Below are 26,645 nucleotides of genomic sequence, written 5' to 3'. Positions count from 1 at the left end.
GAATCGACTGCATTGTTTAAAAAAGATCGGGGATATCATTGAGGGATTTTTTAACACCAACAGAGTCTGTCAAAATGTTCTTAAGCAAAATAGATAGATTTGACCAATAATTTGAAAGAGACAATTATAAGGAAGTTTTAGCAGTTGTTAGACAAAATCGGTGTTTGTCGCTATTTAAAGGGTGGTGGATTTTCTAATTTATTACTATTTGTTTATTTATGGAAATATATGCAGTCTGTAAGGAATTAAATTGAATGTCATTATTCGGTCCCAGACCCCCCCCCACGTGTCCCATGTTTAATTAACTCTAGAACGAAATTCCCTCATTCCAGTCGCTGAGCTCGGGAAGACATACTTTATCGATTGGAGTCTTATATAATCCATGTACTCTTAGGTTCCAAATAAACGGGGGGGGGTTGGAATAAACGGGGGGATTGGAAAATTTTCTAGATTTTAATAAACGGGGGGGACCTCATTGTCGGGGGGGGGGGTTGGAAATTGTACTTCTGAAACCCAAAAATAAGGTAAAAATAGGCTAAAATCAAGCTATTTAGAGCAAAATAAAAGGGTCCTTCTCTTTGACAGCTGAAAATATTCTTAGAGATTACTTAATAAACGGGGGGTTCCTAATAAGGTCCGGGGGGGTTAGAAAATTTTCGAAAAATTAACAAGCGGGGGGGGCCGTTTATTTGGAACCTAAGAGTAATGGAGCAAATAAGATAATATGAAAATAACGGGGTAACATCAGTTTTACAAACTACTATTACTTTTTGCTTATTTTCTACTGTGTCTGAATTAGTCGTCTAGCATGTTGTATCAACTTTGGGCTCTTCCAGAAAATGTCCGTACATGGGATGTGGAGAGGATGAATTGTCCGGGGGTCCCAAAAAAAGTCCTAAAAATTGCATTGTCCAGGGAGAGGGGGTAAATCTGCGATGTCCAGGGGGATAAATTAATGATTGTCCATTGGTATAAGTCAACATAACTGTCCATGGGGTGAAAAATGAAAATGTTCAGGGGTAATTCATTGAAAAAATAATATCCTCCACCCCCAATGAACGGAATTTTTCTGGAAAAGCCCTTTGTGAATTTTGGTTTTTATTGGTATAACGTCAAAACTGGGCTGTTGTGGATAAATATCCTTCGTCACTTTTTTTCGACCAGAATTTTGAATTTATCACTTTTTGATGCCGACTAAGTTTTTGAAAGAATTTTTTCTACAGTATCCAGAGAGTATGCAGTTTAGGTCTGTATTTTTGATAAAAGAGTGAAGAAAATGAAAAACAAGAATGAATTGTTTAATTTGCATGAGTGGTATTTATTATTATAAAATTATCAAGGTGTACAAAATAAATAAAAGACAAATAAAAATTTATAGAAAATAGATAATTGCAAGAAAATATGGGAACTATGATTCTAGGCCGTTTATAATGAGTTAAGTCCTCATTTACTTAGTTACAAATTTAGGCACTTGCGTTTTTTAAGAATGTGTGACCAGTGAAAGAATAACAAAATTTGATTGACTGTGTTTAAAATGTACATTTTGAGTTGAGAAATTCAAACACATGGCCATGTTTATCAATTCGCCAACAATATACAAAAGAAGAAATTATAGCACGGATTTGCAGCCTAAACCCTTTTGAGAAGTGCACAATAAATATTACAAAAAAATGGTTGAAGCGGTAATCAATAACCCAGCTGGTACACAACGTTGTTATAACGTTCATCTGACGTTACATGCACGTTGTGTGGACGTTACATGAACGTCGTTTCAACGTTTTGTACCTGCTAGGAATCCTATAATCCATTCAGGTCCAATTATCCACATTGTATGATGAGATTTATAAAAGTGTCTGATGTTTATTTTCTTAGTATTGTTATCCATTTTCCTAAGAAATCGCCTTAAAATGCTCTCAGCTTGTTCTTAGTATTTTGGCCATCAAAGCCTTATGTTCTTTTAAAGTTTTTAAAACTGATGACTTTTGGACATAATTTTATGTTATTAATAATAATTTATCAAATTAGCAGAAATCATGACGATTTTTGTCATAATATTTTGTTAAGCTTTTTACGGCCATACCAAGTCAAAAACTAGAAACATCATCCAAAAAGACACTTTTATAAACCAGTTTTGTTTACATCATACATAATTATTGTTCTCCAGGGCAAACTCCTTCATCCAATCGGATTTCACCGAATGTCATGGCAACGCAATGGTTTCGTGTGTACGCACCACGAATTCCAATCTGTCGGATAAAAAAAAAACACAATATAAAAAAAATAAAGAATAATTATACAGCACTGAAAGGTTTGGATCCAGCTGCCACACAACGATGTTTCAACGTTATTCTAATGTTCACAACGACCATATATCGTTAGATGAACGTTGAAAAAACGTTGTGTGCCAGCTGGGGAAGGACTTAGGCAATCTTCCTCACTTTTCGTACAATTTTACTAAACTTGAATAAAAAGACTAAATACTTTAATCGTAGAAATTTTAGCGAGACTAATTTTAGCGTTTTAGCGAGTTTTCCCTATTTTCGCTAAAATAAATCTCGCAAAAACACGCCGAAAGATCGCTAAAATTTATCCACGCGAAATTTCTGATTATATTGCCTTGATACATTTTTACCAATAGGAAGGTTTTCAGTGCAAAGAAATATGCTAGAAAACTAATTAAATCAATAATGTAATACGAGTATTCGCTAAAATTTATCCACGCGAAATTGTTTAAAATCGTGATTCGCTAAAATAAATCCAAAAATAATCAAGATTTTCCTGTTTCGCTAATATACGCTAAAATTAGTCTCGCTAAAATTTCTACGATTAAAGTAACCTGATGTTGGTTGGACTTGATTCTATTTTACGGTAATTTTAATGACGTAAACAATTCCTAATTAAATATTTTCATTAGAATTTCTTGAATTCTAAAAAATTTACTTTTTTGCTAGATTTCAAAAATTTTGTCATCCTTGTTTAACTAAGTATAATGCACTCATGTTGGGAGCTACACTCATGGGAATAGCCTTTTTTTACTCTAATTAAATTTGATTATGAAATTCCTACAATGACCCGCTTAAGAGTCAATGGCATTAAAAGAAGGAACTTTTCCGAAAATTTAGCGAACAAGTGAAATTTTTAGAATTTAATCTAATCTAAATTCTTACAATTGGACGTCCAAATCTTCTCCAATAGTTATGGATAGAGAATTTCTCTTCGTACCATTTGCCAACCTCTCCATCACCTCTAAGTTTAATTTGTTTAATATTATGTCGATTGGCTTGAACGTGGAAGTCACAATGCGATGTTCCCTGGATAGATTTGGCAGCCATTTTGTATGAGATGTGAAGACAGCCATAACGCGTGAACAATCTGGTTGGTTGGACAGATAGTTGATATTCTCGATCTTTACATGTCTCATAGGTGTAAGTGAGCGTTTTGACTGCAATGAAAAGTTAAAAAAGGAGATAACAGTTAACTCTCTCTAATTCGATCTTCCAGGAGCCAAAAATTTTCTTCGAATTATTATTTATTACTACAATGGAAAGTTGAAACAGGATGTATTTTTTCGTCATTAAGGACTTGGGTAAGAAGAACTCAGGCAAATTAAGGCACGTCCAAATTTTCCGTAATTTTTTTTCACCAGTTCCACCTGTCAAACCATATCACTTCATACATCAAAAGAAGTATATTGAAGTGAAGATCACTGGACTTGCTGTTTGAAAATTAATTTTTACACCAAAAAAAAGATATCAGGAAAAAAGCAAAAAATGCTGACGTCAGCAAAACTTGTTTCTTCAATAACTCCAGTTTGGCTGATGGTGTAAACATGAAATTTGGACCAAAGTTGCACAACATTAAAAAGATCATTTTGAAAAAAAAAATAATTTGAAATTTTGCTGACGTCAGCATTTTATTGCAATATTTCGTATATTGCTGATTTCTGCTGACATCAGCAATATTTGAAAAAAATTTTCGATTTAAAATCATCATTTTAACGATTTGCAGCTTTGGTCCAAATTTTATGTTTATACCATCAGCCAAACTGGAGTTATTCAAGAAACAAGTTTTGCTGACATCAGCATTTTTTGCTTTTTTCCTAATATCTTTTTTTTGGTGTAAAAATTAATTTTAAAACAGCAAGTCTGGTGATCTGCACTTTAATACACTTCTTTTGATGTATGAAGTGATATGATTTGACAAGTGGAACTGGTGAAAAAAAATCAAGGTATATTTGAAAGATTTGGACATGCCTTAAGTTGCCTGAGAAGGGATGAGCTAGAGTTTTTATAAGATACTTCACTAATTGGTCATTTAAAGTGATAGAGATGACGCGTTCTTTAGAAAAAGTAACAAATTTGTTTTATTACTGGTTAACGACCAACCAAATCAAATAAGAGCTTGTAAAAACTCCAGCTTGTCCCAAGAAGAAAGATGGCTTTTGAGTTCACGGTCCTTTTGTGCCTCCGCGGCTCCTAGCTCCACGGAGCCAAAACCACCTTTCTTCTTCACTCACGAGAAATTTGAATGACAGTGAGTCTTATTTGCACCATTTGAATAGGGAAGGGGGGGTCAAAAATGTCCTAAATTTTACATTTAACCACCTTTTATAACTTAACTTAGCTTTTCTAGTAATGTGATATCTTTTTTTAAATAGTTTTTAATGCTGATTCCGAATTTGATCTCACCATTGGCCTACTATATGAGACTAGCTTTTGACCAAAATCTTCGAAACCGAGGAAAATTGATATTTTGAAAATGCTTGACTTTGACTGAACTTAGAATGACAAATTTACGGTGAAAATTTCACGAATTTTCGGAAAACTCGCGAAATATAATCCTCGCGTAAATTAGCCAAATCTTGATCATGCGGTCACGCGCAAAAAAAAACAATTGGAATTAGCCAGTACCTTCTCACAAACCAAATTCCAAACACAAAAATCCCCCCCCCCCTGCTATCGGAGACCCCAAACCCTAAGACGCGGTTTTCGTCTAGCAGACTACATTTGCAAAAAATAAGAGCTCCCAGAGCTCTTATTTTTTGCAAATGTAAAAGTTCTTACCAGTAGTTCCGTTGATATCTTCTTCTTGAGGGATAGCTTTACACATCTCTGGACAGGGATAAGTGCCAGCTAAAAATCGAAACAAAATAAATAATTACTACAGTCAACTGTCACATATTCGAACTCTTCTTATAATTCAAACTTGTTTCAAGTCCTCGTCAATCGGAGCACCTCTTAAAATTTATAATTCGAGTCTCTCTACAAGCACAAGGTTTAAATTAAAGCATTGCCATAAAATCAAAGTGGATAGTGCTCGATGATAAACAAACAAGATACCAGAGCAAAACTAAATTTAAAAACAGTTTTCTTTTTTTCTATTTTATAGAACTTTGTCTGCTTTTTTAGGACACACTCTATGTCCTTGGGCCAGTGAGTAAAATATTTAGACCAGCGAAAGTAAAAAACCCCTCTTCTTTCTCTATTCGTTGAACTCTATTAGCTTAAAAGCTAGTACAGATTTGTTCACATTTTTCGACTTTAAAGAATATACCGTCAACTGCTCTAACTTGGGACGATTGGTCAAAACATGGGACTGTTGATATCTGGCCTGTATTTTCACTCACTGTTAAATCTCTCCGACAACAAATTTGTTTTGATAACTCCACCAAATTTATCAATCATACTTTCTGTCATAATATGTCACGATAACTTTCACTGATAACGCGCCCTTTTTAACTTTTTTTGCTTTCATTCAAAATGACCGGGCGCCGATTGGAGAATTAGAGAGCGCCCGCCGACTAACCGCCTATCGCCGATGGGATAACAAATAACGAGTGTGTAACTTGCTGACGCGAGTGACGTCATATGCTCGAATCGTTTTGCCACTAATTCGGTCTTCTTCGTTCCAGATAGTCGCGTGTGTACAGATTTTTTGCATATTTCGATTTAAAAGCCTACTCGGTGCGAAAGAGAAATCGTCTATTTTTTAATACGCCGTTCATTAACTCAAATCAAATGACTTTGAAGGTTCGGTAAAATGGTGGCCGAATTGCAGTCCCATGTTTTGTCAGATAGTCCCAAGTTAGAGCAGTTGGCGATATACATTTACATTAACCCCGGGGGGGGGTACTTAGGCAAAATGGGTGCCGGGTATGTGCGAGCCATAAGGGTACCTTTTCTCATTCCTCAAAAGTCTCTCAAAGGGGTACAAATTCAAAAGTTAGTCTCTGAAAGGGTCCCAAAATCACAAAAATCAAAAATTTCTCTCTCAAAGGGTCACGATTTCCAAGAATTTTGACCAAAATTTGATGAAAATCAAACCAAAATTTGGAAATAATGGACTAAAATTTAGGAAAAAGTCTCTCAAAGGGTCCCAAAATCACCAAAATTTTGTCTCTCAAAGGGTTGATTTTCGATTTTCGGCTCGGACATACCCGTCACCTCTAAAACCTAGTACCCCCCCCCCGGGCCCCGGGGGACATTAACATTTCTTACCTGAACCACCAAAACTTTTGAAGACGACATTCCTGATTTCAACACCGGGTGCATTATGCCAATTATCTGACAGATACATTTTCATGTTTTGATAACTTTGTGGATCACTATTTATATATCTATGCTCTTCTTTGTCGTCGATCAAGATTGAATAAAGCAAATGTCCGAAAGCCTAAAACATACAGAGCAAGAATAAAAAGTTATAGATACAGTAGAAACTCTTTAAAGGTTTTGTTTTTACATAAGTGTTCCCGTTTTATATCAAGACAGTGTCCACCTATTGCTATATTATGGTTATACAACCAAAAAAAATGTTTTTCTTTTCCACTTTCGGACCAATCTTGCTCCACATCCGTGTCAATCCAATATTAAAAAGCTTGTAAATTAAAATTAATGAGTAAACAAACGTTATAACTCTTATTTGAAAAACCTTGAACAAAACCTTTAACTCAAAGCCTTATAAACGTTATTGTAAATGGATTTGAGAAAATCTCCCACATGTTGTCTAATATCAACATTTTTTTGAAATTAACGCATTCACGCAGATTTTTCTCGAATTTCACGGAAACGCAAATTTCCTGAAAATCAGGGCATTTTTCGGTAAAAATCACATTTGAAAATCGGGGAAATACGTAAAAAGGGAAGTTTCGCGTACGTATTCACACAAGAAATAATGCAGATTCAAGCATTCATGCAATCAAAAAGTGGATTTTTACTTTCATGCAAATTTTTTTAATTCACGTGTTCACGCACCTTTTTTTTTCTCGATTTCAACGCATTCACGCAACCAAGAAAGCCCATTCACGCATTTATTCAAACCTGGGGACCCTTTAGAGTTAGGGATACTCTTCTCTGACCTCTAACCCAAGAAATATAGTCAATAAGATTCCGACCTTCCTATTTTCCACAAGTCCCAAAAAGGGAGTCGGAATTAGATGAGGGATGTCAACATTAGACCAACTTACGGCATTGTTAAGGCGCGATGGCCAAGTGGTCTAAGGCGTCAGCGTCTTAAACACCAGGGGTTCGAGGTTCGAATCCCCGCTCCTTCCAATGTTTCGTTCAGTTCATAGACGGCAGAGCCAGCTGGCCGTGGACCCCGTGAAAACAATGGAATAACTGTCTAAAAGTCCTAGATTAAGCTTGGTACTTGGTACCTGGTTACTTGTGCAAGAAATTGCGCCTATGTGCGTTTAAGTGCGTTTATCAGTTAGGTGCACTTTAACGCCATTTATGTACTCACTACAAAGTGATTTGAATGAAAGAGAGGGGAAAAGGAGTTAGGCGATGGAAAAATCCCCTTTCTCTTCAAATTTCAAAAGAACTGAATAGTATTTACATCCGGTCTCTTTGATGATCGCGTCGAAATATCAAAACTTTTTGATAATCGCGTTTAAGTGCGCCAAACAAAATCAAGGCCTTTATGTGCATATATATGCGACTAGGTGCGCTTAAATGCGTTTATTGAACGTACTCACTAGAAAGCAAAGATGTGTTCGACGCAATTAAACGCACTTAGACGCACTTAAACGCGATTTTTTGCACAAATGATTACCAAACTTTATTGAACTATCCCCATAAAACATAAATTCTATGTCTTTACTTAGGCGGGCCATCCATATAGTACGTACGTAGTGAAGGGGGGAGAGGAGGGTTTAGCAAAAGCGTACATCTGTTGTTTAAATGACATGACATCATTTCTATTGTTCTCTGCGTACAAGGGGGGAGGGGGTATCAAATTTTTGAAAAATCTTTCTATGTTTTTACTTACGTCTCTTTTTTGTTGGATGACAAGTTTAACCCATTCGTCTTGTTTCAATCTTCCATCATTATACGCATGGTTACCATTATGGTTGACTGGTGCTGTGATATGCATTCTGTAGTCATTACTATAAATAAAGACAGCTGGGACACGCATGCCTAAAAGTGAGTGAAAATAAATCATTTAACGTAAGTGAATTCACCTTTGTGGTCGTAGCTGCCAATTACCACGCGGGCATTCATCAAAATCTTAAATCAGTAGAATAAAAAAGAGTAGGTTTTAAATTAAGGTTATCGTTTATGACAGTATAGTGTGGACTGTGGATTGAGAAAAAAAATACAGAAAAGTAAACGAGAAAAAATTCTCTTGGAGTCGCCCCTCTTTTTAGCAAACTTCCACCTAGTTGGGGTTTCAAGGAAAAGGGATTCAAAATAATGTATCAAAACTAAAATGTTTGTACCTTTGTCACAACAATTTGCACCATTAGTAACATGAACAATATTGGTCCAGCCACCTTTCTTTTCTTTAGCTTTGATTTCCATTGAGAGTTCGTATTCTTGGCCGACTTCAAAATTGTCCTTAACCAAACTGTTCTTTGTTGGTGTCATAACTGTAATAAAAATTGAACATAAATCAACCCTTATAGTCCAATCACTATTGTGGCTTGGGCTCTTCCCAGAAAATGCTCTTACACCCCGGGTGCAAAGGATATATATATAATATTCAGGGGATGGATAGCAAAAAAACGGCAAAATTTGCCCTGTCCGGGGGAGTAATATTAGGTGTCCGGGGTAAGCTGATGCTTGTCCAGGGGTTAAACTTATTAATCCTCCGGGGGGTCAAAAGTCACGTTGCCCGGGAGATGAATTACTGAAAATATCTTCCATACACCCAGTATACATTTTTTTCTGGAAAAGTTCCTATTGATCACGAGATTTACGTGGATTGGGACGTTGTATGAGCAAAGATTTATAAAAAAACTGAAGTTGAGGGGAGTACAGCCGCGAGCGCGACATTTGGATTGTTTATGAAAGAATTCACTTACCAGCAGCATTTTCATAAATCACAGCTAAAAAATAAAAAATTAAAATTGAATTATCATTAAAGTTTTTATAAACATTTTAAGCCTTTTATACATTTGGATGTTCTTAACTTTCTTGGTTTAAAAATGTTCTTAACATGTTACTTTCCCCATCGTTGTGCCATTTTCCTTATTTTCATAGTTCCCAAAGCCTTAAAAAGCTCTTAATTTGTTCTCAATATTTTGGCCATGAACTTATCCCATTTTGCCTAACTCATATATGTTTCCATCAAAAAGAGATTGAGGCAATCTAAATTGATGAGTAATTAACTCGGAGAGTAATTTGACAAGAAAAGGGATTAAGGGCCAGCTTTTCTTTACCCTCACAGGCTCATCTAAGGGTTTTGAAAATACAAAACAAATAAAGATTGAATTATTCTCAGTAAGTATCAGAATTGTCACCCTTTTAGGTCTCTCTAAAGGCGCAAACTATGAAGAGTAAAAGAACTCTCCAGGAGGGAAATATTTTCGACCACCGTCTCTAAAAGGTCACTTTTTCACAAAAAAAGAAATTATTCCCACCCGCACATTCCCGGCATTCTCCAAACAAGAATTTACGATTTTTTTGGCTTGTGAAATAAAATCTCATGGAACTTGATCCGAAAAAACGGTTAAAAATAATGAAGCTTACTTTCTTGCTTTTGCGTTCTGTCAAAGAAAACATCGAAATCCTGATCACTGAGAGGCTTATTACAAACAGCTTTACATTCATCAAAGCTTCCCTTCTTGTTTTGAAACAACAAGTCCTTGATGATGACGCCTCCAGCCTCATGGAAAATATCTGATGCCCAAACTTTCACATTGTGTTTTTCACGAGGTATATCTTGGTGTTGTTTGGCCATTTGTTGGCCATCGAAGTGGATGTAAAAATAGTATTTTCCGTCCGCTTCCTAAATCCAAAAAGAAAAGATTAATCAGGACCACTCCATTTCGTTCGCAAAAGCATCGAAAAAAATGATGGCGATTTGCATAAATTTTCAGCTCGATCCACAGTTGCCGCAAACTCTGGAAATGAGTACTGTAATCTGATCTCAGTAAACATTGGGATCTAAGAAAATATGCGATGCTCCACCACATCTATCTTCAATCATTAACAAAATATTTCAGACATTTCCCTGCGAAATTTCAAACACCACAAATGATTTTTAAGCGCATTAAACTACAGATGGAAAGTAAACTCTGAGTTTTAACATGAGACTTACGGATCTTAGGACCTTAGGATTTAAAAGCTCAAATTTGTCCCAATAGGACTTGGAATATATCCTAGAAGCCACCAAACCCTCCCAAATCGAAACCTGAGAGGTCGAATGCTGAGACGGAGCGCCACACCTATTCTCAGCTCCCAGAAACTAACCACTTAGATCAGATTAATCAATCCAAGCGACCGGGGATCAAACTCACAACCCTTGGATAGTAAGGCGAATGCTCTACCGACTGAACTACCCGGCCACAAAAGAAAGTGTAAAAGTAAATGAAAAGTGTAAATATTGTAAGAAGTTTTAAAAGAAGGGGAAGTAATACGGTATTTATTTAGTTTTTTTGCCAATTTTTCTGATAATTAGGAAGAGTAAATTGTAAGAAGTGCTTACTTTTTTCTGTTCCATTTTGATAGTGTGCCACTTATTCTCCTGCAGATTAATGCCTTTATTATGCCAGTTGCCATTCCAACCAATCTGTGTGGCGACTTCAACATTGAGTTGATTTGGAAGAATCAACAATGTAGGTACACGATCACCTGTTCAACAACAAACAAATATCAATAACAATATACCTTTTCGCGACTGTAGTTGCGTGGTCAGACGCGTGCCATTTAAACTCGATCCAATCCTTTTTTGACAAATTTTTCTATTGTCTATAGGTGCGAAAAAAGGACTGGGACGGTTTTAGTGGGATAAAGCGGACAAAAAAATGCCCGCGTTTGCCCAAGTTTTGCGCCCCTCTTGGCTACGCTACTGAGATCTGAAAACTTTTTTACAAAACAGGGGGACCAAACTCTGCTCTCCTAAACAAATTTTGCACCCGTACTGAGTTTTCCCTTTAATTTTCAAACAGCCATGTACAAATATTATGACGTCATACCTCTCCAACAACAATCACGGCCAGATTCAGTGAACTTGATGATGTTTCGCCAATCAGAAGTTTTCTTCTCAACTTTCACTTTCAGTGAGATGGTGAACTCTTTGGAAATTCGTGGGATGGTTGTCAAGAATTTGCCACGCCTGGCTTCAAATTCTAAGGAAGAAAATGATTAATCGTGTATTGTAATTCGAATGAAAAAGAAATAAGAAAAACTCTCAAAACTTGAAACTGCTATCATCGTTCTAAAAGAGAAGTAGCGACACTGGCTCATGGCTCATTTGCAATTGAAATACAGAATCGGCTTTCTAAGGTTAGCTTATCTTTTTTAAAGTCACTTATTTTGATGATACGATGCTTTTAAAATTATTGTTTCAATACTCACAGTTTCATGTCCTATTCAAACAATCCTCAGTTGAAAAATCTAGAAAGTCACTTATAAATTATACTTCGAAAAAAATCCTAAACCAAGAAGCTTAAACTTACCATCATCGAGCCTGAATTCTTCGGCTGGAAAAAAAAGAAGAAATGAATCATCATTTTCATTGATACGTTTATTTATGATAACATTTAAATCTTTAAAGCCTTCGGATGTTCTTAACATTTTGAGTTTGAAATCTAGGACAATTTTTTAAGAAAGTGTTTCAGAGTCTGCAAAGCCTTTTTTTCTTTGATTTTGTACCGGGAATAGTAACGTAAATTGATCTAATGTCGACATCCCTCATCTAATTCTGACACTCTTCTTTGGAGCTGGGAATAATAGGATGGTTGGAATCGCCGGTTGTTAATTAGCAACCTTTTTCAATCAATGATTCTGATCATCCTTTAAATCCTTTCTTTTAGAAAAGTGTCAGAATTACATGAGGGATGTCGATATTAGACCAACTGACAGTATAGTAGGAAGTCTTTTATATGACCCGATCAGGGATTGAATTCAGAACTGCGCGCATCGTAGCTTTAACCTCTACCCTTATACTACTGTTTGCTTTATTACCAAATATTTGTTCGATAGCTTATTTCTTAAGTAATGATTTAGTCTATGACAGAGTCTATCGCTGAGCATCGAGCAGAGAGGCATTAAGTACAGGCCTGTACAAAGTATAGTGTTCGCACTGTGCTGAATATTCAATTATTTACGGGTTGAAGTCCCTAAAAAGATTGAGCCAATATTTTACGTGGATAGCCCAGTAATCTAAGACTTTCATATATGACGGGGTAGATAATATAAATTGAAAGACGTACTTTCTTCAGCTCCACAACTATCTTCTGTGACGTAAGGGCATGATTCACCCTTGCCATGGGAACAAGAAGCTAACGGTTGTTGTTGGTTACATTTGCCAGCCTCGATGTCAACGGCATCAATAGCGATGTCTGATTTCACGTCTTGGTTGAATTGAAGATCTTTGGCCAATCCAACGATTCCTTCGATTTTGATCTGAAAAAAGTTTGAGTCAAGATACAGTAGACTGGAGTCGTTCATAATGCGTGTAATATAGTAGTATAGGCGTTATATGATAATACGATTATTGTTACGGGATTTAGTTTGTATAAACTGAAATTGCTCCCTCAATTACTTTTTGCTTTATTTCTACTATGTCTGAATTAGTCGTTTAGCTTGCTAGACTAAAAATAGAGTGGAGTCTCCATGACTCGAACACGCAATATGGTTTATTACTCTTGTCTCCCGAATAGACGTCCCCCCCCGCTAATTGTTAAGAGACAAAAAAATCCTTGTTAAAATTTTCCATTTTGTTAGTATTGGTTCTTATTTTACGTGTGTTTATTTGTTAAAGTTTCTTTTTTGTTGTTGAAATTGATACCAGTTAGAAAAAATTATGTCTTCAAATTACCCCCCCCCCCTCTTATTCCACCCCGCCCGCTTATTAGAATTTAGAAAATTTTCCTACCCCCCCTGCTTATTCGGACGCCCCCCGTCTATTCGGGAGAGAAGAGTAGACATTGTTAACAAAAGGGACAAGAAAAGTTGTTCGCGTTCAGGAGACAAACGAGTTATAGAGTTTCGAATTAAAGAGGCTCTACTGTATCACGCTTTTTTCAAAAGAACAATTTTATAAGAAAATGTTGCTCAATTTTGGCCAAAACCTAAGAACAAATTAAGAATATAAACCGAGTCTCAGAAATTTGAAAGGCTTATAAAAAAGCTGATTTCCCTTTTTTAAGCCAATAAGTATTAGGCCTTTTCACAGTCGAAAGGGATCATGGGAAACAAGGACCCCCTCTCTCTGATAACGACTTAAATGGTCTAAAATTTTGGATGTTTTCGCATCCAACCAACGGGAAGCCGTTATGGGGGCGCAATCAGGCCTGATTACTCATGATTCATTTTGACTGTGAAATGGCCTATGAAAGTAAGCATTAAAAGGGCATTAAAGCCTGAAAAGCACAAAAGATATCCGAGCCAAAATTTACTGCCGCTTACATGAAAAGCGTGAAAGCGATTTAAGAAATAACTTAAGTGAAACTCGGATTCTACCGGCTGTCCTAGAAAAAAGTCCCCCTCTTTTAAAGTGAATTTTCTCGACTTCTATAAATTGTTAAAGAATCGATCCTTTTGCATTGGAAAGAAAAAGGATAAAGTTAAATTATACCCCTCATTTTACAAATTTGGTCAACAGGATCAAAAGTTATAGTCTAAATGCTAAAACATTACTTTGCAAAAAAGTCGAAAAAAGGCGAAAACGAGGGTACAGAATCACCATAAAGAAAGCCCTTAAACTGAAACATACCTGGAATTTTCCACTTGAAGGTAAATCAACACAAGCATCAAACCAATGCTTTAAGTCTTTGATTTTTCCTTTCCCTTGATCGCCTTCTATTTTGAACAATTCATTTTCTTTGCCATTTTCAATGACAGCAATACTTAATGATCCCATATCAACACCATACATTGAATATGCCATCTTCATGCGTTTGTCTCCATTCCCAGTCAATTCTGGACTAATGTAATACGCATTTTTGCCTCGCTTATCCATTTTATCGTCCTTTCTGGCATCAATGTATCGATATCCACCTTGAAAAAGAATAAACGAGACTTTTAATATTTCCGTTGTAAATTATAAGAATCGAATCTTCAAAAAAATAGAACTCAGTCGCATTTGCTTTCGCTATCGTTTTGAAGCAAAAAGCCACACGGTTTTGATTGTTTTGGCTCAACAACACGGTCAGAGCGTGATGTGCGTAGAACATATAATTTATTTTGGGATCAGATGCAATTTCAACTCTAACATATTCATCGTTGAATAAATATTATGTATATTTATTGAGGTTCACGAACGGCTGCACCACAATTAATGTAGGAGCAAATTACTCTGGGTGCTTATAACACAACGCACACCAAATCTAAAAAGAGTAACACACAAATGTACGACTTACCTCCTTTGCGTTAATTGCTAATACACGTTAATTAGTACTAGTAATCATATGGTTTGGAGTGCAATTAACGATTAATAGTAAAAAAAAGTCTCTGACACAGGACTTGGAAGAGAAAAGAATAAGGGGACAAAAGTGTCCCCCCGCCGAAGAGTGCAAAAAGTGGTAATAGTGCAATTAACGATTAATCGCACTCCTCTAAACCAATCAGATTCGAGTAATTTTGCACGGCTGACGATTACGTTAATTAATTACAATATCAAAAGAAAGGTAATAACTTTCACGGTTTTTAAATCATTTCGAAATGAACTCTGGAAGAAACGGAACTCGTACTAATTTCTGGTTGAAATAATGATGACGTATGAGACGCGGAGCACTATCGAAGCACGTTTGATGGACTTTTTATTTTAATATAATTGTTACATACCACCGCTAACTCGGTAAAGATGGTGACCAAAATAAGCACTTGGTCCTGTACTTCCTTGAGGTGTTCCCCAGTTAGCGTGTGCCCATGGAAGATTTCCTCGCATTTTCCATAGACATTCATCCTGGTAATGCTCAAAATCACATTTCATATCCTCTGTAAATTAAATAAATAACGAGTTTATAGCAAGTTCATTTATTTGCACTTTTGAGGACGGTAGAGTGCCTGAAGCGATTTGGAATAACCTACAGTTCTGACCCGCAATATCGAGGGCGGTAAAAGTCCTGATTTACCGTCGTCCTCAGTTGTTCAGGATCTAGTCAAATTAGAACCTTACCGTCTCCATCGCAGAAAAACACACCTACATAAATTCGGCTATGTATTGGAGAAGACGGTATAAAGCAAAGTTGACACGTCTTCAAAATCACAGTCCACTTTGCTCGACGACGGTAAAAACACCAAAATACCGTCGTCTGCTTAAGCGAGCAAAGGCGATACATCAACTATCAACTCTATGTTAAAAACCGAAGAATTTATTCTTATCAATAAAAAAATGAGAGCTGTACTGTACATACCTGGTACATTGTCCTTAGCATCGGCGGCAATAGACGAGTCGGAACATTTGGAGCCGAAAGTCACTTTAAAGTCATCGACACCAAGTGAACCTCTTGATTGACCAAGACCTCTAGCAACATGAAACAAAACCTGAGTGAAAAAAATATGATGGGAATTAAACTACTTAAGAAACCCGTATATATATATATATATATATATGTGTGTGTGCCAGTATGGTCAAAGCAAATTATTTTGTCTAGGACGGTAAATGAATTTTGAATAACCAATTAGACAAGCGATTCTTTAAATTTTGGAGAATTTTGTCGAATTTGGAGACAAAACAGCCTCTTTTTGTATTCTGCTGAGACGGAAGAACTTTGTGAACTAATCTGAAAATGGTTCTCTTCTGACTGAACTCCCCCCCTGACGATTTCGATAGCGCTGAGTCCAGTGAAGTAGATTAGATGATTCCTTCATCTTAAAAAAATTTCTACTATGTCGCTATTTTCATTTGGGTATTACGTAATGTTTCTGCCACTACAACCCACTAATGACAGAAGTAGAATTAATGTTGTCTTCAAAAAATTCGATCGATTCGATCTTCCCACAATTAGCAGTTTTTGCAAGCATACGCATGCAAATTTCCGCCTTGTGGGGCGTTATTCAAACTTCATACCTCACAGTCAGAACCAGCTTGTGCTTTAGCGCTCACTGCAGCTTTGTACCATTTGTAAGAAGGCGTAGTGCTGGCTCTAAACAATTCTGTAGTTTTGTCACCACAGACGAGTTCAACTTTGAAGCGAGCGGTATCACAATATCTGTTGTGATGATACATGAGGTAGGAGAATTCGATACATTGGTCGTTGGATGATCCTTGTACTTCGAATGGTGCACTTAATGTTGTGAATTCGTTCTTGGGATGGTTCTAAATAACACAGGAGATATCTTAGCTAAAGGGACATGGATCGAAGTAACAATTTTCAATTTGGTTAGACAAAATTTTGGGTAGTTCTAAAAGACATGTTAGCTAAATGGTGCACTCAGTTCAATGTTGTGAATTCGTTCTTGGGATGGTTCTAAATAACACAGGAGATATCTTAGCTAAAGGGACATGGATCAAAGTAACGATTTTCAAGTTGGTTAGACAAAATGTTGGATGGTTCTAAATAGCACAGGAGATATCTTAGCTAAAGGGACATTGAAATAATAATCTTCAAGTTTGTTACATAAAATTTTAATAACAGACATGTTTTTAATAAGGACAGCCAAAATTTCTGAAGCCTGCGGATGTTCTTAAATTTTTGAGTTCCAAACCTGAAGATTATTTAACAATTTCGTGAGTATTTGTTTTAGAATCCGCAAAGCCTTCACTTGTTCTTAATATTTTGGCCATCAAAGCGTTATGCTTTAAAAAGCGTTATGCTTTAAAAAGCGTTATGCTTTAAAAAACGTGTAGTTAGAGAAACATGGAAATTACAATTTCAAGTGAGTCGGTCAAAATGCTCCATAATTTTTGGGAAGGAAAAATTAAAGTAATTTGCAATATCCGACCGTAAAATACTCGCTATAATTCGTACTTTTCCCTAATTCGAAAGTCTGATGAAGCTCGAATTAGAGAGAGTCAACTGTAATTGTAGTTCCCTGTAATTAGAGATTGCTTATCCATCCTCATCTCACAGACCCAGTGAAAAACCCTCCTACTTGGATAATAGCCTCACTGCAAAATAATGTGCTATTTTTCCAATCCCCACTGAATTCTCTAACTTAAAAGAAAAGATTTTCAAACCCCCAGTCATGAAGAACAGGGGAATATCTATCCCCATAGAGTTTTGATCCGTTATTTATACCCCAATGGCTGAAAAATCCTACCGGATCTGTGAGAAGGGTTGTGCTTAAAACCATGTTCGCACGCGACGGTTCCGTTTTGCTCCAAAACGGAATGAAGCCATTTTATTGGTTGGAAGGGATGTAATACTTGAATATAACCAATAGAATGGCTTCTTTTCGTTTGACTTACATCAGTGATGTCCGCATACCAGAAAGATCCACCAATGGGTGACGAAGAATCTCTAATGAAGCTGTAATCATGACGTAATTCCCATTTTGGTTTGTTTTCGTTGTGATCTTCTGCGACAAATTTGATATCACAATTGCTGGAGAAGCGTGAGAAATCACAAACTGAAGAAGAGAAAATGATTTCGTAAATCATGAATATGTGGAGATGGATTTCACCGTCTCTGACCAGTCAGTAGACAAGAATTCACTTCAAGCTCTACCCAGTCGCAATTGAGTCCTCGGGTTCCACATGGAATAGTAGCTCAATGATAGAGCAAAAGCCCGCGAATGGCATGGTTGTGAGTTCGAGTCTCGCTGGATCCGTTGGTTTTCCAACGGTTCTGGTGGCTGGTCAGAAGACAACATGAGAGCGATAAATACTATCAAGCAAGCACGATGAAGTCTCAAGCCCGGGGGGGGGACACTCAAGGTAAACGACCGACCGTACGTGCGAACCTTGAGGGTCCTTTTTCAAAGCTTCACAAAATACACTGTAAGGGTCGAGATAAGCGAAGATAAGAAAAAGTGCAAAATTTGTAATATCTGACCATATTTTCCCTTAAAATGGTCAATCTTTCAAAAAAACGGATACACCGTAAGGGTCGACTTTTCGCCCAAATTTACTCAAATTCTGCTAAATTTTTTCTGCTTTGTATAAAGATCTGATTTCATCGATCTAATTTTGGGCCGCACGTACGGTCGTTTTCGGAGCACATCTGGTACGGCGCCCGTTTAAATAGTAAGATTGCTTCAACGTCCAACTTTTTTCTTAGCTTTTCATAATTTTTCATCGATTTTCCAAAAGACGTACCCGATTTCTTTTGAGTAATTGACCCTTTTTTGGCGAATAATGAAATTCAAGACTTACAGATTGAATTTGCACTGGTTTGTCTTTTGGTGTTAACAGCTTTGTGTCCAAGAAATTCATCACCTCGATCATATTTCACATGGTTCACTTCATCTTTTAATTCATCTACGGTAAAGAAAGATGTTCATCTAAATGCCCTATCCCAGAAAGAAATTATACCTTCTCTGTCAAGGAGTTCTTTTTTGGGAAAGGTGGCTCCCTGTATTCTTTTTCAATTTTTTCAGGACCACCTAGGAATTTTTTTCCTTTTTTTAGGCCACCCTGGATTTTTAATTTCCAGACCAGAGATTTTCTTAGAAATTTTATGAATATCTTACTTGTGAGTGACTTTAAGGACTTATCCAACCTTTCCAAAGTATTTGAAATATCTCGTTCTTGGATACTGGCGGCGTCATAACCTAAGAGAAAATAATATATAAAGTTAAATCGAATTAGAGACATTAGATGACAAAAACTAACCGGCATACGACGTTATGTTCATGTACTTGAATTCATGAATTTTAACGAACATTCGATGGACGTTGAAAAAACACTGTATACTAGCACACCATGTAAACTAGTAAACCATGTCGTTGTATTTCGCTACAGTTTACGCTGCATTGGGCTCACGACGTGTCGTCTTCTACGGATAAAAACCTGGTTTTTGCCAGTAGTGGCAAAGCTTTTAACTGGAAGAGAAAAATTAGCTAATTCTGGCAAAAACTAGGTTTTTTCCGTTATAAACTTTACTTTATGTAACCACTACTGTCCCACGGCAATTTATTTGTCCTTATAAGAACTTTGTATAAGCACTGTGTCCCGTGGAAAAAAGACGCTAGCTAGTCTATATACAAGCTCGGAAATTTCCATTCGGCTTGGAAGAGTATACTGCACAAAAAAGGAAATCTCGAAAAAATAAATTTGTTTTTTTGATTTCCATTTATTCAATGCCTAGAAATTTGAGTTCCACTTTTAGTAGTGAGAAAGATACGAAAAAAACATGATCATATATTGAAATCAATTATTATACCAGTATAAACGCAGACAACCAGCACCAAAATCGAAAATACAGTGACACGTCCCATCTTCGAGGCGCGGCAAAAAATCTTTCGTTGTGTCTTCTTGAAACACGTCTGTTCTCTTTCGTTCGTTTTTTTACATTGAAGTCGAAAACAACATCACCATCGATATCTTTCACGTCAGACAAATCAATCTTATTAATAATTCCCACCTTTTCTTTTGAACAACTTAATACCATCTTTTGTCATTCATTTATATCGTTTTAGTGTAACTCATTACAAAGGCGGATCTAAAGGGAACTTAAAAGCAACGATGGAGAACATTTCCGTTATCTATATTCCTATTAAAGAGATCAATGTTCTCCACCGTTAATTTTTTAAGACTCCCTGGAGAGCTAGCCATTACACTGGTATCTTTATCCGAAAAGCAATGTCCTGCTAGTCACTTTTTTGTAGTCCTGGCTTCACTCTCTAATTAAAAACTTGACTTATCAGCTAAATGAATTTAATCTAGTATGTGAGGCAACGATCGATGTGTAATCTGATGTAATAGTGGGATTCATAGTGTGAAAGAGTTACATACAGTACATACTACGTGTTTTATATAAATCTAAAAGACTTTCAAATAAATAGGTTTTGTATAGAGAGTGGGTAGCAGCAGAGAATTAGCAATTAAAAACATCATCCATAAAAGAGAGAGAAATTCAATGTCTCGTTAATTAAATGCAAAATCTCACATGATTAAAAAAGTTCCTTTTTAAAGAGAGCGTGGTTTTCATTTAAATGTTTTTTTCCCGTTTCACACACAAGTGGTACTCTTTGACAGTTTAAAGCCGGGGAAACTTGAAATGATTACGGGAACGTGACCGGGATAGGATCCCTTTTTAACCTCTGATATCTATTCAGTGCCACCAAAAATCAAAAATTATATTACATACAAATTTATTTTTAGTTTATAAGAACCACTAAGATTTGGCTGAGGCTCGGCTGTTACTATGTCTTATTCATAGGGTGTAATTGAGGTATCTTGGGTTTCATACTCAATTTTGACTACTTTGACCCCTAAATTGCTTGAATTTGGATAATTTCAGGCTCAGCATTGTTCTTAGATTGCTCTTGTTTTCTGGCGATTTTGAGCCTAATTGTTCTATAAAAGAAACACAGTCGATTAAAATCGAAATAGTCAATTCCTTGTAGTTTTTGAAATGACTGGGGCAGAAAAAAAGAGATTATTGTTTATTGGTAAATATCTATAAAAATTTCAGCCATCCACATCAACTACATACAGTACACTAGTCAAACATAATATGCAGTAAAAAGCTGATATTCATCTCTCTAATGCAAAACCAAATTATCAAAACTTTCACTCAGAATTACAAGAATCACTGAAATTGGATGTTAAATATTTTTTTTCCACTTTGAGCCTAAAATTGTTCTTATCCTGTTCTTATTCCTAAGGCAGAACTAATGTAGGCTGATCTTTGTTCTCAAATTGTTCTTATATTTCGATATTTCTGAGTCTCATTGTTCTTATAAAAAAAGTGCACGTCCAAGTTTACTTCACCTGTAGACTTACAAAAGGTAAGATAAATTAACAAATCCGTTTAATAGATGTAGGCGACCTCATAAGTGGGAGATTTTTCATCCATTATTCGTGATGCACATATCGTACGGGTATGTGATAATCTTATTACGAGGGCGACTTAATAAGATTATGATGGAAAATTATCAAAAAGGAAGGTATTAAAATGAAAACCAAAAGACGAAATACGGTGATGCAAGTATATAGTAAATATCTTGGTAAAGCAATTATATAATACAATCCTCATGATTTAAATGAAGCTATTTTTCATGAGGGTGTATCTACGTAGGAAGGAGCTAGAAGCCCATCTTCGATTATTCCTAGGCTAGAAAAATTGTAACCTGTACCAACGCAACAGTACAATGGTATCTCTTATTTAAAAAAATAGCATTCCTACGCTTTTGTTTTCTCGGATTTTGTGCCAGAAAACAGGGACAAACTGAGACACAGAATCTATAATTACAATCTGGACTTCGATAGAAATTTTTATCCCCGCTGTGGAAAAAAATTCGAATCATTAAGAAGCTGTTTCTGAAATTTACGAAACTTTCTGTCTTATTTTCTTGAATTTTTATCAGTCTCAAAAAACCAAGCTCTAGTTTAAACAGCCAACTCCCCTTACCTATTCTTATTTTTAAAGTGTGCTAAGGTGGACAGCAAGTTGGTTTTACTTGAAAAGGATTGAAAGAAGTTATTGCTTAACATAAAAAAAGGGCAATGCATTGACATTAAGGTCTGGGATCACTTGAAACATTTTTCATCAAATATGTAGAAACATTTGGAAACTGAAACAAGAAGCCGGAGCGGCGTGAAGGTCCATCTGACGTGGCAATAACCGAATGTCGTTCGTACCGGGTTCCTTAAGTGACGCAAAAAAATTTCCTTCCCATCCTCCACTCTGAGCCTCTATTCTTTGACACTTTCTTTGTATTGCTAAGTTTTGAAAGTTTTTGATGCATTTCCCAAAATTTCGAAACTTTTGCCGCTGATGGGATTCGAACCCACTATATACAAAGCACCTATGATTAGAACGACAGCGCCTTAACCAGGAGTTCCAAGTTGCTTATAAACATGGTATTTACACCAAACTCTTCCCGGGAGCTAAAACCCTAACAATGGGTTAACTCCCATCCCCATCCCCAACCCTAGCCCTAACCCTGCCTGACCCTACCTGAAACAACCCTTTAATCTAACCGGGAAATTTGACTCTACTACCAATTCAATCCAAAACATAGGTCAAACATCGCGCGGGTAGGCGGGGCAAAATATTCTAGATCGGCGGTTGGTTAAGCCTGGACTTGTTAATTTATTGCGCGCACAGGCCCTGACAAAGACAAAATCTTTTCGATCAGTTGCTTTTTAAAGGTTCATTCAGCTGCGCGCTGGACCAACAAGCAAAAAGTTTCACTTTGCGATAAAAAGTCGCTAGTGGACCTGCCTTAAACGACGGAAAGAAAACATAAGAAAATCGGTTTCTGAAACAAAAAATGTTTCAAAAAATTCATCAGCAGTTTTTGTCTAGACAGAAACGGTTGCAGAAAACTTTCGAAATTTTTTATTTGTAGGTACGAGACGTTGACAAAAATAGCTTTGTTGAGATTTCTCTGGGGCGGATGGGCCACTTGAAACAATAAAGCTTATAAATTATAAACTGCCATTTCTTTATGTTTCATTTTGATAAAATTTGTTTCAAGTGGCCCCAGACCTTTTAGACAGCCAATTTTATGCCAATATAATTCACAATTAGAAAAAACGGAAGAGAAAGTGCAACGTCTAAACTAAAGTTTATTAAAAAACTCTCACTGCTACATGATACAAAAAAGGCTGATTCAATGATTTTTTAAATCTTGCAAAGTAATCAATCATAAGATAAACTTTTCTCTATTTTGAATTTCTTAGTCAGCCTACGTAAAGTATTACCAATCGAATCATTAAGAACAAGATTTTGTAAGATGCTCCCTGATTGACTATTCAAAACAAAAAGCCCCAGAATTAGTCTTACTATACTTTGTTAACCGGTTACTTTTTCAAAGCGGGCTACACGGCTTTTTGCGCAATGCAATTGGTTCTTTTCGCATGACCACGGGCCTACACTGGCCAGAGTTGCCCGTCGTTAGGAAATTTCATTGTGACGTCACTTTTTCAAAGGAAAATGAACACTGCGTCGACATCATTTCTCTCATTTTTTATTTCTGACGTCAGAAATTATAAATTTTTTTTATCTCTTTTCGCTTGCTTTCTTGCTTTATTTCGCTATTTTTCCTGGATAAATTAAATCACCATGACAAAATTTCAAAACGAGGCAAGTGATGTTCGTAACGTAATTTATGAAACGGTCTATTGGTTGCTCCACGCTGAGTTCCGCAACAAGAGAATTCACCACGGAAAAGTCATTGATACACTTCCTAGCCAATAAGATTTTTAATCATTTTGAGTGAAAAGCAAGGACTGTGGTTAAACTCACCAAAAGATTTTTTGCTCTTTGAAGACGTGCATTTTAATCTTTAGTGAGATCAGCAACAAACGATGTTATGTTTTTGACTAACTTTGACGAAAAGGGAAAAGGAAAAACCAAAAATGATCGGGCTCTATTATTTTCCAGGCTACAAATGTAAAATTGAGAGAGAGTATTTTTCGCAAGATTGTCAGAGCAAGAAAGTTATTTTTGATAAGTTAGCATGCAGTACTACAAAAAAGTTAAATGAAAATAAATTACAATAAAGTTTAAAAACGAACGATGAAACATCATACGAAGTTTTGTATAAAGCTCCTTTACTAAGGTGTGAGTCTACCAGAGTCTACCTTAAACTGAGGCAATTTAAAACCCTTTCTCGGTTATAGTCAGAATCTCCTCAACCAAGAGGGGATGTTTGTTGGTAAATGCAAAGATGTAAAGATGGAAAAACACCACTGAAAATTCTACTGCTTTCAGCTCAAGTTGTGCAATGGTAAAACCCCAAATTATTATGTCTGGTATTTCCCAGTTCGAATGATGACAATTAAATGAAATAGAATCTCACGAAATTATTTTAACCGGGATTGATTTTGGTCTGCGATACAGCAGGAAATGATATAGTAAACAGAATGTATGTCTTTACTAATGAGGACCTACCAAATTTTGAGCACAATACAACGATATTATAATAAGAGTTAACTAAAGTAATTAGGATACAAAAGAACATAACAGAGCCGTTCGAAATGGTGATACGTAGATAAAAACGAAATAGCTGATCATTGCTGGTATGAGTTGGGACGAAAGGAAAGTGATAGATACAGAGGCTAATATTAAGGAAAGAAAGCTAAAAGAGACGATTCATTCCTTAAAGGGTGAGCATCACATTAACAGCATTTCATACATTCTACCCATTATTTCGGTGCCTAACATCCAGACAGAGAGGTGAATTGGAAATCAGAGTAATGAGTAATCTCATAAATTCAAGAGATAATTTACCTTACACCTATGGTAACATGGGGATTCACACCTTATAATAGGAGTGGGCTATACAGGGTGATTTTTCAAAAAATGTCAAACTAAATTTTTTAGAACAAAAATGAAGAAAAAAATGTGGGAAGCCTTTTTGCAGACTAAGGTTTGTGCCCTTAAAACAATCTTTTTCCATCTACCCAACTACCCAAATTATGTTGGAAATGAGACACACAGTGATTGAATTCCGCTCAAACTTGGCGCATTCACTTCTCAGGGACAGAAATAAAGTATATCAAAACATTTATTCGAGAAATATAATTTTAGACATTTTGGGCGTAGCCCAAAGGCTTTACGCAGGCAAAAAAGAGGAAGACTTGACTATAAAGGCGAGAAAACATTCTTTCCTGCTTAAATTTGGCACATTACCTCTTCAGGTGAAGATTTGTCAGTGTAAATTGTGAAATCTTTAAAAATTTATTTTTCCACCCTAGAGGGAGTGACTTCTTGTCCTAAATATAATTAATTATCCATCAAAATTTATGTTTGTGAATTGTAAGCACTTCTTTTATATCTGAAATAATGTAAATTCTCGTAGAACTGCCGACAATTTGCTCTTTGTGATGAAAACACTTTCCTTAATTTAGCAATACCTGAGTGAAGTTCAGAAGACGTAAAAAGGGATCTGAAAGCGGAAAATCGAAACTTTTACATGAATTTCGACTCTGAAAGGGTTCAAAACTGTTCTTGGATCAAGAATACCAATTTCTAGAGGGAATTTCAATTGAATTACACGATTTATGAATCAGCCCTAGCCCGTCTATATTTCCCCTTTTTTTACGGACATCGAAACAATTATTTACGAAATAACAAATTTACTTTGGGAAATATTCTTAGGATTCGTCAAGATAGATAACTGAGGGTAGGTATGCAAAACTTTAGGGCAAAAATATAATTCCAAAGTTTTCTAGAGCTACCCAATCCTTTTTGCCCTTTTGGGTGGTTTGGCCACGCCCAAAAACGTCCGATAATGAAATTTTTTAAATAATACTGACAAAATGTTATTATTGTTATTCAAGGAGGACTTGTACCAAATTGCAGCAAAATTGAATGATTTTTAAGGTTTCCAGGTCAAATTGGGGATTTTTTTGTCATACTTTATATGAGTCTAATAGGGGGCCAGAACAGGGGCTCCCACATTTTTTATATTTCAAATATCTTAAAAATTCTTTTTGATCCTGCCTAGATATGCCATACGGAGCTAAAAAAAAATTAGTTTGACATGATTTGACGAAATAAATGAAAATGAAAATGATCCTGTATAGCCCAGGGATGCCCATATCAGCCACGGTAGTAATCAGAAGGTCTATTACGGATTAATCACCCCGCTTCTCCCTTACATTTCTAAGCTAAGTGTAATCAGCCGTATAATTAGTACAAACAGTGGAGAAAACATCCTCCACATTGCCCGATGACGGAGAAGAATCTCTCGAAACGTAGCCAAACGTAAATCTCGTGATCCAAGCCACGATAAACTTTCAATATAAAGTGAAAGGCGGCTTGTTTTAGGATGTTAGCGCTGGTTTAGACGGCCCTCAAGTCGGCCGTTTGAACTAAGGTTTTCGACGTTAATAATGAACGTTTTGTGAAAGTTTTGAAGGAAAGATTTGAAGTGTAGAAGTGCAGCTAACCTCATTATAAAACGTTCAAATTCATCTGGTTATTCTTCAGCAAACATCATCATTCAGTCTAATTTTTCTGATTACCATGGCAACACAATGATGTTGTGTGTACGCACCACGAGCTCCAACTTAAGATTGACAGGACGAAGAGAAAATCAGACGGAGACCTTAGAACAACCAATCAAAAACGATTTAGATTTTCAGACCCCCTTACTTCCTCTAGTAAGGAAAAAACGACTATTTTTATGCCC

The 26,645-nt window shown here is 36.2% G+C and overlaps 1 protein-coding gene across 1 annotated transcript; it reads right to left on the bottom strand.

Moving 5' to 3' along the window:
* Positions 1–1,301: 1,301 nt before the first annotated feature.
* On the bottom strand, positions 1,302–19,865 carry LOC136806444 (uncharacterized). The gene is made up of 20 exons (XM_067063021.1): positions 19,718–19,865; positions 19,026–19,106; positions 18,709–18,813; positions 17,803–17,963; positions 16,462–16,710; positions 15,806–15,935; positions 15,234–15,386; positions 14,164–14,447; positions 12,659–12,851; positions 11,903–11,926; positions 11,420–11,572; positions 10,930–11,075; positions 9,972–10,230; positions 9,305–9,328; positions 8,720–8,869; positions 8,269–8,417; positions 6,498–6,669; positions 5,064–5,132; positions 3,168–3,442; positions 1,302–2,246 (listed from the first exon to the last, which is right to left on the bottom strand). Exons 1-20 carry the CDS (start codon positions 19,770–19,772, stop codon positions 2,151–2,153), a joined length of 2,928 nt encoding a protein of 975 aa, XP_066919122.1. The 5' UTR covers positions 19,773–19,865; the 3' UTR covers positions 1,302–2,150.
* Between the last annotated feature and the right edge of the window lie 6,780 nt (positions 19,866–26,645).

The sequence above is a fragment of the Clytia hemisphaerica genome, unplaced genomic scaffold (genome assembly GCF_902728285.1).
Source record: "Clytia hemisphaerica strain Z4C2 unplaced genomic scaffold, Clytia hemisphaerica genome assembly, whole genome shotgun sequence".
In the NCBI taxonomy this organism is placed as follows: domain Eukaryota; kingdom Metazoa; phylum Cnidaria; class Hydrozoa; order Leptothecata; family Clytiidae; genus Clytia; species Clytia hemisphaerica.
This window is presented reverse-complemented; position numbering and strand designations above follow the sequence as displayed.